General features: G+C 30.2%; 1 protein-coding gene and 1 long non-coding RNA gene across 2 annotated transcripts in view; one reads left to right on the plus strand and one right to left on the minus strand.

Annotated features, from left to right (window-relative positions):
- The window catches only part of LOC139425109 (uncharacterized), a 43,330-nt gene that overhangs the window by 16,189 nt on the left and 14,118 nt on the right, over positions 1 to 13,023 (plus strand). The gene's annotated exons all lie outside the window — the stretch shown is intronic.
- LOC107443823 (apolipoprotein B-100) overlaps positions 7,856 to 13,023 on the minus strand; it is a gene marked incomplete in the record, with an annotated part of 88,923 nt that continues 83,755 nt past the window's right edge. The window contains 1 exon segment of the mRNA XM_043053253.2: positions 7,856 to 10,481. Within this exon segment, the coding sequence (XP_042909187.1) occupies positions 10,359 to 10,481 (123 nt within the window).

Genomic DNA, 13,023 nt, shown 5'->3' on the forward strand with positions numbered 1-13,023 from the left:
TAAGCAAGAAAAATCATAACTTAACTTAAACATCATAAAGGAAAAACAATCCTCTCCATAACATGAGGTAACGAATTCAATAACATACAGTCATGAAAATCAAAAGAAACAAAAACTCCAAATCCAATCTTGATTTGTTATATATATACAAAATAACACTTGCATAATGAGGGTACTTACACATTCAAAATTAATACTATGCAAATTCTGTCTTCGAATTATTTTTAAATGTTCGAACTCCCTCCTTCAGAGGTTTTTCGAACTCGTGATCTCTGACTCTTACTCGAACCTTGTTCATTGAAATCCATAGTCTGACAAATATGATAAATTTTTGAAAATGTATCAAATTAACCGGTTTATTTGCATAATTCCCAACTCTTAACGGTAAATGTGATAAATATCATGAGTGATTGTGCGCAAGCAGAATAGAGTGCAGTTCTCTTTCCACGTTAGCACTGTGGTCGGTGCGAGCTGGATGCGGATTCGTATCAACCAGCCATCGCTGGGATTCGAACCCGGTTCACCTCATTGGAAGGTGAACGCTCTATCCCCTGTAATTTATTTTTATTTCATAACCATTGTTGAACAGCCGACCCAATTTTTGATTTTATGACTACTCATGTTCAACTCCGTAGCCTTGTTATTTTGAACCCTATCCAGAAGACAAGGGAACTCCTGGATCAAGTAGTGGGATAAATTGGCCTTCGTTTAGGACGTTTTGATGGAACTAACCCGCACTTGCGTTACATGGAGAGGAATACCACGAGATCTCCCCACGGTTAGTCTGATTGCAAGGGGACTCTAATTCATGTTCCGTCTACCACTGAGCATATTTCACGTCAGTACTGTGGTCGGTGCAAGCCGGATGCGGAATTCATATCGACCAGTTGGCCAGGATAGCCTGGTTGGTAGGGCACTGGGCCCATATTCAAGAGTTCGTGGCTTAGATTCTAGCCGGCCGAAGGCTCCCGGTGCAGTGAATGATGCAGGTCACAAAATCCTCCATGATCCCATAACAAATCATACCTCTGGGGGAACTGATCCAGGAGTTTCCTTGTCTTCTGGATTGATTCAAAATGACGAGGCTACGGAGTTGAACATAAGTAGTCTTAAATGCATGAAATTGGATCGCGGCTATTCACGGATATAAAATAAAATAAAACTATCTATCTGTTGTAAAATATTTTTTTTTCCATACTGTATGAGTAAAGAGTAGAGCTATGAGTACATAAAGGTAGTACTCATACTTAAAATCCAGTCAAAAATGAAGTTAATATGAAAAGCATTGAAAATAAAGATCTCATATGACAAGATATTTGTCAAGACATATCATATGACATATGACATATGACAAGACTCGTGCTCACATACTTTCAATGAAACCTTCAAGAATTCTAATTTTCACCTTGAAATTGTTTATGAGAAAGTTTTCTATCTTGAACCACCCCGTGAAATTCTTTTATCTAAAGATTAATTCTTTTCAAATTTTAAAAGTTGAGAAACGAATTTAAAGGCAAAGGGCGAATCGATGTCAAGCCGCATATTTTTCTATTTTTAAATAGCTTTTGCAGTTTTAGTTGACTTCCTTAATGAAAATTCCACCTCATTAAAAGTTTTTACCCCGTGTTTAATTTTCACCTCTGGAATGTTTCATATCATTCTTTTTTTAATTGCAGTTTTAATTAAATTTCTTTTTTTTTTAATAAATTTAACTGACAAATTTCGCCTCACAAATACAAAGTCGAGTATACAGATAAGTATATTATTCGAATCATTACAATTGTTATACATTTTGTAAACATCAATAAACTGTTATTACTAGAAAGGAACAAATGGTTTTTCAAACAGCGGTTCTTTATTTCTTAGCATTAAATTCATTTTTGAATAGAGTTAAGCGTTTCTTTTCAAAATTCGGAGTACTTTCCTTACATTAAGATAGAAAAAAAAGGAGAAAAATCTAGATATTTAAACTGATCCTAGTGTGTAAATATAAAATTTGTAAGTTAGACATCTTTAAAAATTTAATTTCAAAACTATCATGCGTAGTTTGAATATTATATAATCTCACAACTGTTTTGATAATTTACAAAAATGACCCATATAACAAAATAAGAAAAAAATATTAAAAAAGACAATGAAGAGAGAAATGCCCAAGAAGAGAAAGATAATTCCTGTTGAGGAAGGAAGAAAATCACTCTCAAATTCTCTAAAGCTGAGCCCTAAATATAAAGTTGAGCCAAAAAGCGAAATTTAGTAAAATGGTTCAAGGATTTTTTTTCTTCATCTTTATAAAATTATAATTTTTCTGCAATTAAGTCCTAATCCAGCCCAGCGATTATCAGCATGAATAGGACCATAAAAGGACACTAGTTTTGCAAACAGTCGTGTACAGCAATTTTGTAACAAACAGGGGAGTTTACTGCAAGGATTAGAACAAGGAGAGCATTGGAGTCCTGCAAGTGCTGTATTTTCTATAGAAAGGCTAAATCCATGATTAGCTTAGCCGTGGAAGTTAAGTTAGGAATTTAAAGAGAGGGGGCTAAGTGTGCGGCAAATAAAAGTAAAATATGCAGACATGCAATTGGTTATTTACTCGAGAAAAAAATCACATGGTTGGTTCTAACGACGTGTTTGCACTCAGCGGGTTATAACAACTTGGCTTGTTATCACGCTGAATAAATTTTCCGATCATAATTTTGATTGGTTACTTGTAAGCAACTACTCCCAGCGAACATACTTGCCTTCTGAATCGTGGAATAAACGAATGCCACGCCTGTAGGTATTCAATTTTGGGTGGTTAGAAATAACATGGCACAGTAGGATTAGACTTAAAGTGGGACACCCTAATTGCCTAAAGAAATTCTCATTTCTAAAGGGAATTTCCTTTGAAAATATCATGCATATTTTCCTTTTCACCGAGATGAAAATTGCTGAATATATGGGTAATTTCAGAAAATACACTTTGGAAAAAAGATTAAAATTAAAAGATTTCTGATTAAAAAAAGGGAAAGCTATTTATTTAATGATAATTAATACTTTATATAGAGGAGTGTAGTTTACAAGCATTAAGCAATTTATAGTCATTTCCAGGAAAATGACATTGCTTTTTACTTTGCTTAAGCTCGAATTTTCCATATAACGAACTTATTACCGGGATTCGTTAAATAGAGGTCTAACTGTGAAAATCTCTGTCTGACTGTCTCGCTAGTGAGATGCCAAGACATTTTGAGATGACACTTTTAAACTTAAACCCATCTTCACATTTAAACATATATCTATGCATAACCATTATAAAATCATCATAAGAAACTAACAATAATGGTATTAATTAAACTTTGAAATCTAATAGAATTGAGAATTTTATTATATACAGTGAACTTTCAAGGGACCGAAATTTCGGTTTACTATATCCGTAAAAACTAAACTCAGCGGCGGGACAGCTCTTGCGGACCAAGGCCTACTGTGCCCATCGCAGTTTTCTTGACCTTGGGCTCTGGGGTGCAGGAGCAGATGTTCCGGTCAGGTGGTCAGCCGAGTTCGGAACCCCCAGTGTTTAGTTCCCCAGCATGCTTGGTACTCATTTATCGACCCACTGAAGGGATGAAAGGCTGAGTCAGCCTTGCCCGGCCCGAGGATCGAACCAGGGACCTCTGGCACGACAGCGCTATCGCTCAGCCACCGGGCGGCATGTAAACTCTCTTTACACACATAGTATCCCCAAGAGATTTTGAGCTCGCTGATTGGCTTTCTCGGCAACGCCATCTGTGAAGTATGACTATTTCATTTTGCCATGCTTGTTATTTTCAGCATAGATTGATTTCTATACTCCAGCTTTTGTGTACAAACTTGAAATGTCAGTTTTTGCAACAGAGAAACTGCCTTCTTCATTTAAAAATGAAGTAAAAAATATTTCCTCAAATACCATGGGTAATGGAATTTGGGATTGTGGGTAATGGAATTTGGGGAACTTACCAATGCGAAATGGAATTCTAGAACTTCCAAATCTCATGGACAAAGATTTGTTTGTAGGTAAATAACTGGTTTAGTTATTTCAAGAAAAAATTTGTATTTAATTTTTATGGAAAATGCTTTTTTCGTTACATTTATGATTATTACATACATAAATTCTTATGAAGCTAATATCCCTCTAATTTATAGAATAACTTTGAAATCGAATTTAAGTGCCTTACTTAATTCTTATACTCACTATAAAATGAAAACTGAATAGTTTTCACTTGATAATTATTTAATTAAATTAATGTTCATTGAATTAAGTTAATATTTTATTTATTTCTTGTGGATTACTAAAATTAAATTATAAAACTTTTAATTTAAGATTTATTAGTGGCGCCATCTATTATTATAAATTAAAACTAAGAGATCTGCATTATGCCTACCTATTTATAACTTATTTTTAATGTTTCTTTTCCTTTTTTTTTTGTTAAATGTTTTATAATACCGAAAAACTATTAATTGACATTTAAGAAATCAAGCAATTGTCTTTTAAGATGTTTATTTTATTAATTTTTGATTGCATAATTCCCATCAAAATAAAAGTAAATGATTATGAATTGTCCATTAAATTAATACCATGAGTAATTAAAGAATAAATTTACAAAATATTCCCTCTTTTAATTCTAGTACATTTCTATTGGATTGTATAGATATTTTTTTATTATTTAAGTGCAGGAAATTATTTGTTTGTCCCCACAGTGCGTTTATGAAAGTGGCGCAGGAGAAATGTAAAAGAAGTTTTTCAAAAAATTCTACAATTTTTAAATTTTTTTAACATTTTAGAATATCATCCTCTAAGATATGATGAGATCTTTTTCAAACATAATTTTAAAAATTTATTCATATGCATTTTAAAATCTCATATAATAATTTCAAACTTAACTGAGTGGTTCTGCAATCATACTTAATAAATTTAAGTAAGAGATTTTAATTTCTAAGTGCATAAGGATATTCACAATGCTATTCAATTTGAATATTAATCAATTCTTATATATATATATATATATATTACATAAAAGCTAGCTAATGAAACTTTAATTTATGTTTAATAATTATTATTATACTAATTTGATGTTTTACCTAAACATGATAATTTACCTTGCATTCGCCTAAAATTCATAGCATTAATATTAAAAAATATTAGAATAAAATTTAAAGCAAATTAGATTTAAATAAATGTGTTATTCTTAAAATACAATTAATAACTCTGTTTAATTGTTTGAACAAAACTTTAACATTTGTCATAAAATTAGTATGAGAAATATACTGGAACTGATTTATGATTGATTTACATTTTGGGGCAAAAATGGGGCTACAAAAAGGCGTAACAGAAGCCAATGCCGAGAAAGCCAATCAGCGAGATCAAAATCTCTTGGGGATACTATGTGTGTAAAGAGAGTTTACATGCCACCGGGCGTCAGTATATCCGTACTGAAAAACATTTTAACTCATTCTTCTGAACTGCTTTTATTACACATTATTTAAATAAATGACCAACAAAAAAAAAATACAAAAATGATTAAAAAACAATATGTAGTAACAAAAAATGTGTTAACGCCTTGCATACAAAAAATTTAGGGATGTGAAACTGAGATAAAAGAAGCAAACAGGAAAAATGGTTATGGCTACTCAATAGATGGTTTTAAAATTATACGTATTTTATACGGTATAAGTATTTAATGTAGAAATTTCAAAATTACCAAAAAAATGAAGAAGGAAAAATCAGTCGAAGACAGAAAAAAGTTCATAATATCCAATTTCCTCTCCTTTTTCGGTTCACTATATCCACAAAAAACAATATTATATGTGTATAATATGCGATGTACGGAAGCGAACATTTCGTTCACTTTATCCGGGAGTTCACTATAGCGGGGTTTAACTGTATTATATTTTTATGACAGTTATAATATTCGGTGAGAATCACCTATATATTCTGGATAAATAATTGATTTATACCATTTATTTGGAATTTAAAAAAACTTCGTTATATTTATGTTTTAATAATCACCCTTTCTTATTCAACTATTTCATAAGTTTCCTTAAAGAGTGCAAAGAAAGATTGTAATTTCATTAAGCTGTCTCCTCATCTGAAGAAAGAGAGAGTTCCTTTTTGAAATAGCTTTCTTCAAACGAAAGAATAGAGAAAGGTGACCATTTAAGAGAGAAGATTTATCTTACTTAGTAATAGGATTAGAGAAGTCAAATCTTTCTTCCGCTTTCTCTCTCTTCTTTTTCCCTTCTCTTTATAAAATAGAAGGAAAAAAAAACAAGAATATTTTTTTTAAAAATATTTTAATATCTGTATATTTTAATATAAAATAAAATATGACAGAATAAGTTGAGTAATGTTCATTACAAATGGATTGTTTTCCTTTACTCTAATCCCATTTTTTTGCGTACTTAAAATGTCTTAAAAATCAAAAATGGAGGGATTTTGGAAAAATCCTCAAAAATACCTACAAAAGTTAAGTCTTTTTTAAGTGCTCTATGAAATCTAAGTGTTTTCTGTATTGGTTAATCATTTATAACATTCAGAAGCTTTTCTGTGAAACACCATTTTAAACAGAATTATTACTTTTTTATGTAAAATATTTTATTTCAATAAAGTTGCCTAACCTCTATTTATACGTATTTTTAAACTCGTAGAGGAAAATGAAGATGCTAAAACCGATACATATGGGTGCCCCATATTAAAGAGCGATTTCACACTTTAATTGGAGTCGTCCTAAATCAATTTATTGGTTCGATAGCAGGTGTGATATGTTTCAATGCATATTTGGAGTGTGTTAGGCTACACTAAATTTAAATCCTGATAAATATGGGATCAACTTTTTTTTTTTGGATGAGCAAAAAATAATAATAAATGAATAAAAAACTATTTAAAGTTTAAAAATCCAATACTTATTCAATTCCTACTATTAGTCCACCCCCTCCCTTCATCTTGTTCAAATTTTCAATCTTTAATGAAATACATTTTATTCACCCACGCATTACATTCTTTTAATCTTGTAGTCTCGATGATTCTTGATGTTAATACAGTTTTTTTCAACTATTAATTCATTCATTAAATTTAATGAATTAATATTAGTTTTATGTGGGTGAAAAAATAGTAATTATTTAATAAAAAGTAACTAAAATAAAAAATTTCTTTGTCGATAGGAATTGACTTTAAATTTTTTTAAATATTTTACTTGCTTATTTTTAACGAACTGAAATACTAAAGAGAAATGCCTGGTCCTTGCAGAACTATCCACATTAAACTTTTCAATCATTCACACAGCATACAACAAAATAAATACCTAATAAAATGACAAAACTAGACATTCTGAGGATTTACAAAAAACCTCTCAGCCTTCCACTCTTAAGAATATATAAAATGCCAAAACAATCCACTGTAATCAGTATACATCAATGATTTTATGAAAAATTTTGCAATGTCTTTTGGATTATGTATAATGACAAGGAGGAAAAAAAGATTTATATAAATTTTAAGAAAATTGGTTTGACAACTGTTTACTTTCTCTCGCTAGAACTATCCATTTTAACCCTTTGACGCATAATTTTTGCTAAACATATTTTTCCTTACTTTGTATTAATTTAGGCCAAAATAAGTGAAAAACAGTAAGTGAGATTCGGAGCTATAAAAAGGAAAAAATCAAACTTGTGACAGGTAAAATGATCAGACTTTTTCCCCGATAGGGAAAAATCAACAAGAACTCTTTCTTTTTTAAATTGGTGCATATGTTGCGCTCATGTAAAGATATTATTATATTCGTGATTATGTATTTACATTCTGTTTTATTAAATTTATTGTGTTACTAAAAAAAGGTCTTCAATGATCTGTTTTAAGCATAAACACCATCAATATCTTTATTTATTATATCTAGCATTTTAATAATTTATGGTACAGAAATACAGCATCAGACAACAGTGTCTTTTTCTGCGTAAAAGATAAAATTTTACAAACACGGTTCGCTTTATAAACAGTAGTTTTTTCCCTTCAAATTTTCAGTTAGTATTTAGTAATTTAAGACAAACAGTTATTCATCATTGAAATTTATTTTATCTGCAAAATTCAATATTCATAAAATTCAAAATTCAATTCATTCAATATTCATGAAAAAAAATACGAATGAATAAGTGAGATATGAAATATGAATGAAAAAAAATTCTAACTACGTTGTTTGGATTTTATATTTTAGAACACATAAAATTCCGATAACTTAATATGATTTTTTAGTACCTATTAGATTGTTTTTTTTTCTTATAATTAAAAAAAAATTGGTTTTGAGTTTGTGAGAGGATGGAATCATGGCATTGAAATTCTCCTTACTTTTGGTCACAAACACGTGAACTCAGAAAATTGAAATAATTATTATAAAAATTTTAAACAACTATGTTTTTTAAGTAAATTAAAAAAGAAATTAGTTTCTCTTTTGGCAAACCTAAAACGAAAACTGTAGTCCCGCACATCACTTTCATAATTAAATCCAATCCCTACACACTCTTTTAGAAAGTGATGCGCTGTTAAGTCTGACAAAAATAGAAGAATTACTTTCTTCTTTTTATTTTACTTTTAAAACACGTAGTTTTTAAATTTTTATTTTATTTCTCAATGATGAATTTTTGTTTTAAAAAATGAAAAACTCATTTTTATAGCTGTATTTCTGAGTATGTTCTTAAACTGCTATATTTTATGCATTGAATCATAATAAAATAACAAAAGCCTTTTTAGGAGTGTATTTCGCCGACTCCTATTTCTCTAAGTTGACGATTCTTTAAATGTTCATATTTAGTTTTGTAGTTTTTGAATAAGATTACATATCTAGTTTATAAAAGAAAAAGACAAATTATCTTTAAGGCCAATAACATGTTTTGAAAAATTCCATTATACATTAAAATTATCTTAAATGTAAACAGTACTCGCGGCAGAATCACAGCTACACGGCGATATTGTCGAAGAACGTTACAGAGTTCTTGCAGAAAGATTTTTCTTTTGAAAAAGTAAAAAAAAAAAATTGCTTTTCTTTTTGACGGAAATTTACACGTAATATTTGAATCATATATTTAGATAGACACTTTTTGACGAAGTAAATTTACGACGATAGTATCGTAAATCGATGTAATGTTTCGATTGTATTTTCGGCAGTTATTGACATTGCTTTTTCATGTGGGGATCCCGATATATTTCAAACCATATGGAAAATTCGAATCGTGCATTTGAGTATTTACTTTTTAAGGCAATAATTCTATAGAACTTTCCGCAGTCAGTGCTATTAATTTCTCCATAATTTTTAAATCCGATATTTTTTACGCGATATTATTTATTACAACAACGTCATTTCGAAAAGAAACACGCTTTTGAGGATTCGCGTAATTCCGTCGTCGATCTTTTTTTTCACCAATTACAATTACGGATTTCTTGATTTTTAATTACTTTCTTTATTGTGATGATTATTTACAAAATGCGAGAATATCACCCATAATATTAGAATAAAAAATTATTACATGTTTAATTAAAAAAAAATTATGTATATTATTTTGTAAACACAGCGCTTTTGTAATTTTAAATGAGTAACATATATGTTTATTATTATTAAAAGTATCTTGCAGAAAGATATTAGTACTAAAGAGTTTTGTCACAGATAGCTCGAAAAAATTATGCCACAGGAGTAGCTTGGCTATACTGGGAACTTTTGTTACACAATAAATAAAAAAATACATATTTATATTCTTTAAAAGTTTCTGAAATTTGTATAGCACCAGGGCCGGATTAACCTATAGGCACACTAGGCACGTGTCTAAGGCCTACTAAATTCAGGGGCCTACGAAAAACTTGGGAAAAATTTACTTTTGACAATGTTAATTTCCTTCACTTAGTTATCATAGTAGTATCATGAAAACTATGAAGCTATTTGTAGTATAAATATTTCTTGTAATCAATCGCACTATCAATTTCACTGTTTTCTTTGCTGGTTTGTTGTTGTATTGTTGACGTGAAGTGTTTACATAGTTATCGATCGAACTAATCATAATGGTATTATCGATATCAACTGCAATATCGGCAGTATGTCGGTATTGCAGATAAAGTTCGATAAACAAATTTGTAAATTAAAATCCATATTAATAAAAATGCAAAAAAAAAAAGCAAGAAAATTTTAGCATATATTTTGAAAAGAGAGGAGGAGTGGGGGAAGGAGGGGAGGGCCTAGGGCCTACGAAAGGTATAATCCGGCTCTGTATAGCACCTAGAGTTAGGATTAAACAAATATAAAAATGTCTTAATTTTGTATGGCAATTAGGCAATGTTGTGAACAGCAATTAAAAGTAGAAAAAAATGTCAATTAATTGCAGGAGGACTTTGTGTGGAGTGTTGGTGACAAGAAGTCCTTGCATTCTTTTCCCCCCGATACTTTGTAATTGCAGATGAATTCCAGAATGTCGGATGAAATGTTGCCATCTGGTAACTGAAACACAAAGTTCATTTTCATTAGGGATTACAGGATCGGGAATTTTTCAATCAAAAACAAAGCTCATTAGATAACAAGGAATATAAAAAAAATCAATTCCTACTTAGGTAAATAAAATGTTTTTTTATTTTAGTTACTTTTTATTAAATAATTACAGTTTTTCTCCCTCATAAAATTAAATTATTAAATTTAATGAATGAATTAATATTTGAAAAATAAAAAACTGTATTAACATCAAGTGTCATTATTATAAGTTTTTAAAAAAAATTTAATTGAACTTGAGTGAATGAATGAAAAAGTATTTTTATGAACGATTGATTGAAAATGTGAACAAGATAGATAGGGAGAGTGTGAACAAGATAGATAGGGAGAGTGTGAACTAAGAGTAGGAATTGAAAAAAAGGAAAATTATTCTGAATATTTTTAATGTCTCGCTGTACCTATCAACGGTAAATTAATTTGCAATGCAGCATCCTTTTTTCAGAAACTACATTAAAATTGCAGAATTTAATTCTGGTAGTATTAGGATTAAAAACAAATAACGTGTGCCATTGTCAATTATTTGACGTAAATAAAAATTGAATTTAAAAATAATTAACTTTTGGAAAAATGTATATGTCACGGTAAATGTGATTAACCTATTGATTATATATAATAACCGGTAATTATGCGCAATCACCACTAAATTTGGTACATATGATACATTTTTGAAAACGCATCAAATTAACCGGTTTGTTTAGATAATTCGTAATGGTAATTGTGATAAAATTCCCTAACTTTAAGAAAATTCGTTCAGTTTTCGTAACTGCTTGGCTTGTTAAGAAGATGTTATTGAATTAAATGTAAGAGAATTTGTGAAGAAAAATTTATTTTGCTTGAAGATCTATCACTTCGAGAATGCGTTAGAAAGACAGATCTCTTTCTGGATGTGCTTGTAGGGGATAATGCGCGAGTCTGATAAGTGTAAATGTACTTTCTAATTTTCGTTACAGTCTAATATGCTTAAATAAGTAAACTTAAAATATTTAGTAAATTGTAGTAATAGCATTTAACGTTATGTTAAAAAATGTTTTCTTTTTTCTTCACTAGAATATGAGAACTGCAGTTTGTATTTTTATGTTCAACTGATTTATACAAGTTCATGCAAATTGTATCTCTTCTTCATTTCACAACACCTGTTAGTACCTTATTTAAATTTCGTTCTTGCTAAATAAATGTATGGGACTTAAAATAACAATTTAAATAAAATTTTTAATTGTAAAATATAAAATATTGTAATTCGTGGTTTCTTACGCCATAGTGTCCAACTAAAAAAATGTCTTTTTGAGTAGTACTCTAAAAAACTGAACTCTATTGTACTGGCTCAATCAATCATAATATTTATCACATTTAGTATGGCGAGTGCCGACCAGGTGGCCTAGTGGTTAGCGTGCTTGACTGCGGAGCAGATGGTTGCGGGTTCGAATCCCGCTCAGAGCATGGATGTTTCTTTCTCTCTCTGTGTTCTATGTCCTTTCTCCTTTGTGTGTGTGTGATTGTGTGAATGCAACCCGCCCTATAAGTGGGTCTGTGGTTGTGTAACGTGGGCGACGTTGCTCCACCGCCGTGGCATCGCCACAGGTGCTCACTGGGTAACGGGAAGAGAGTAGCAGTTCTGGCATTCCTGAGGCCAATGTACCAAATTTAGGGGTGATTATGCATAATTACCGGTTAGTATGTATAATCACCAGGTTAATCACATTTACCGTAACACTGATCATTAGAATTAGAAGTTCATAACTTTTTTTTTTAAATTTCTTATCAGCTTTTTAGAACATTATTTGTTTTTTTACTTGAAAGCATCAAAGTAAAAGTCTTAAAAGCATGAGTCATTAAAATAGAAGAATAAACATATTGAGATAGTCTTTCTCAAATGTTGGGAAATCTATTCTTCTTTAAACTCTAGAAACCTGGGATTATCTCCACACTTATTGCTTCTTCTCTCATTTGATTATCTAGTTCAAATTTGTCCCCTAATAATTAATCCCTGTCTTTGCCAGTTTCAACGCCAAGAATGATTCCTTTTCAATAGAACTGTATGGTGTTATTTATGATTCATTTTTTTTAAACTTTTATTTATGTGTGGGAAAATTTCTTCCCCCCCCCCCTTAGAGGATATTTAACTTCAATTTCGTGTTTCTCTGCCTTACACGTTGAATTTTTTTTTTTTTAGTGTCCCTTAAATCGAGTGTCTCCTATTAAGATGCAAATATATTAAGATCTCTATTCAAAGGGATTAATATATAATTGTCCCTTACAGGAGGTACTATTTCTCTCTCTCGCTATATATATATATACACACACACATATGTATGTATATACAAATTAACATGAATAAAATAAAAATAAAAAACTAAATGGTAGAGAAACAAGAATGGTAAAGGCAAATAGTCGTTGTCAAGACACATCTAATTGCCATAAATAATGCGATATTTCTGAATAAAGAATAATTATCCTAAGATAAAAATTATTCTTTATATGTGTCGATATCGCAAAAAAC

This window comes from Parasteatoda tepidariorum, chromosome 3, assembly GCF_043381705.1.
Source record: "Parasteatoda tepidariorum isolate YZ-2023 chromosome 3, CAS_Ptep_4.0, whole genome shotgun sequence".
Classification (NCBI taxonomy): Eukaryota; Metazoa; Arthropoda; class Arachnida; order Araneae; family Theridiidae; genus Parasteatoda; species Parasteatoda tepidariorum.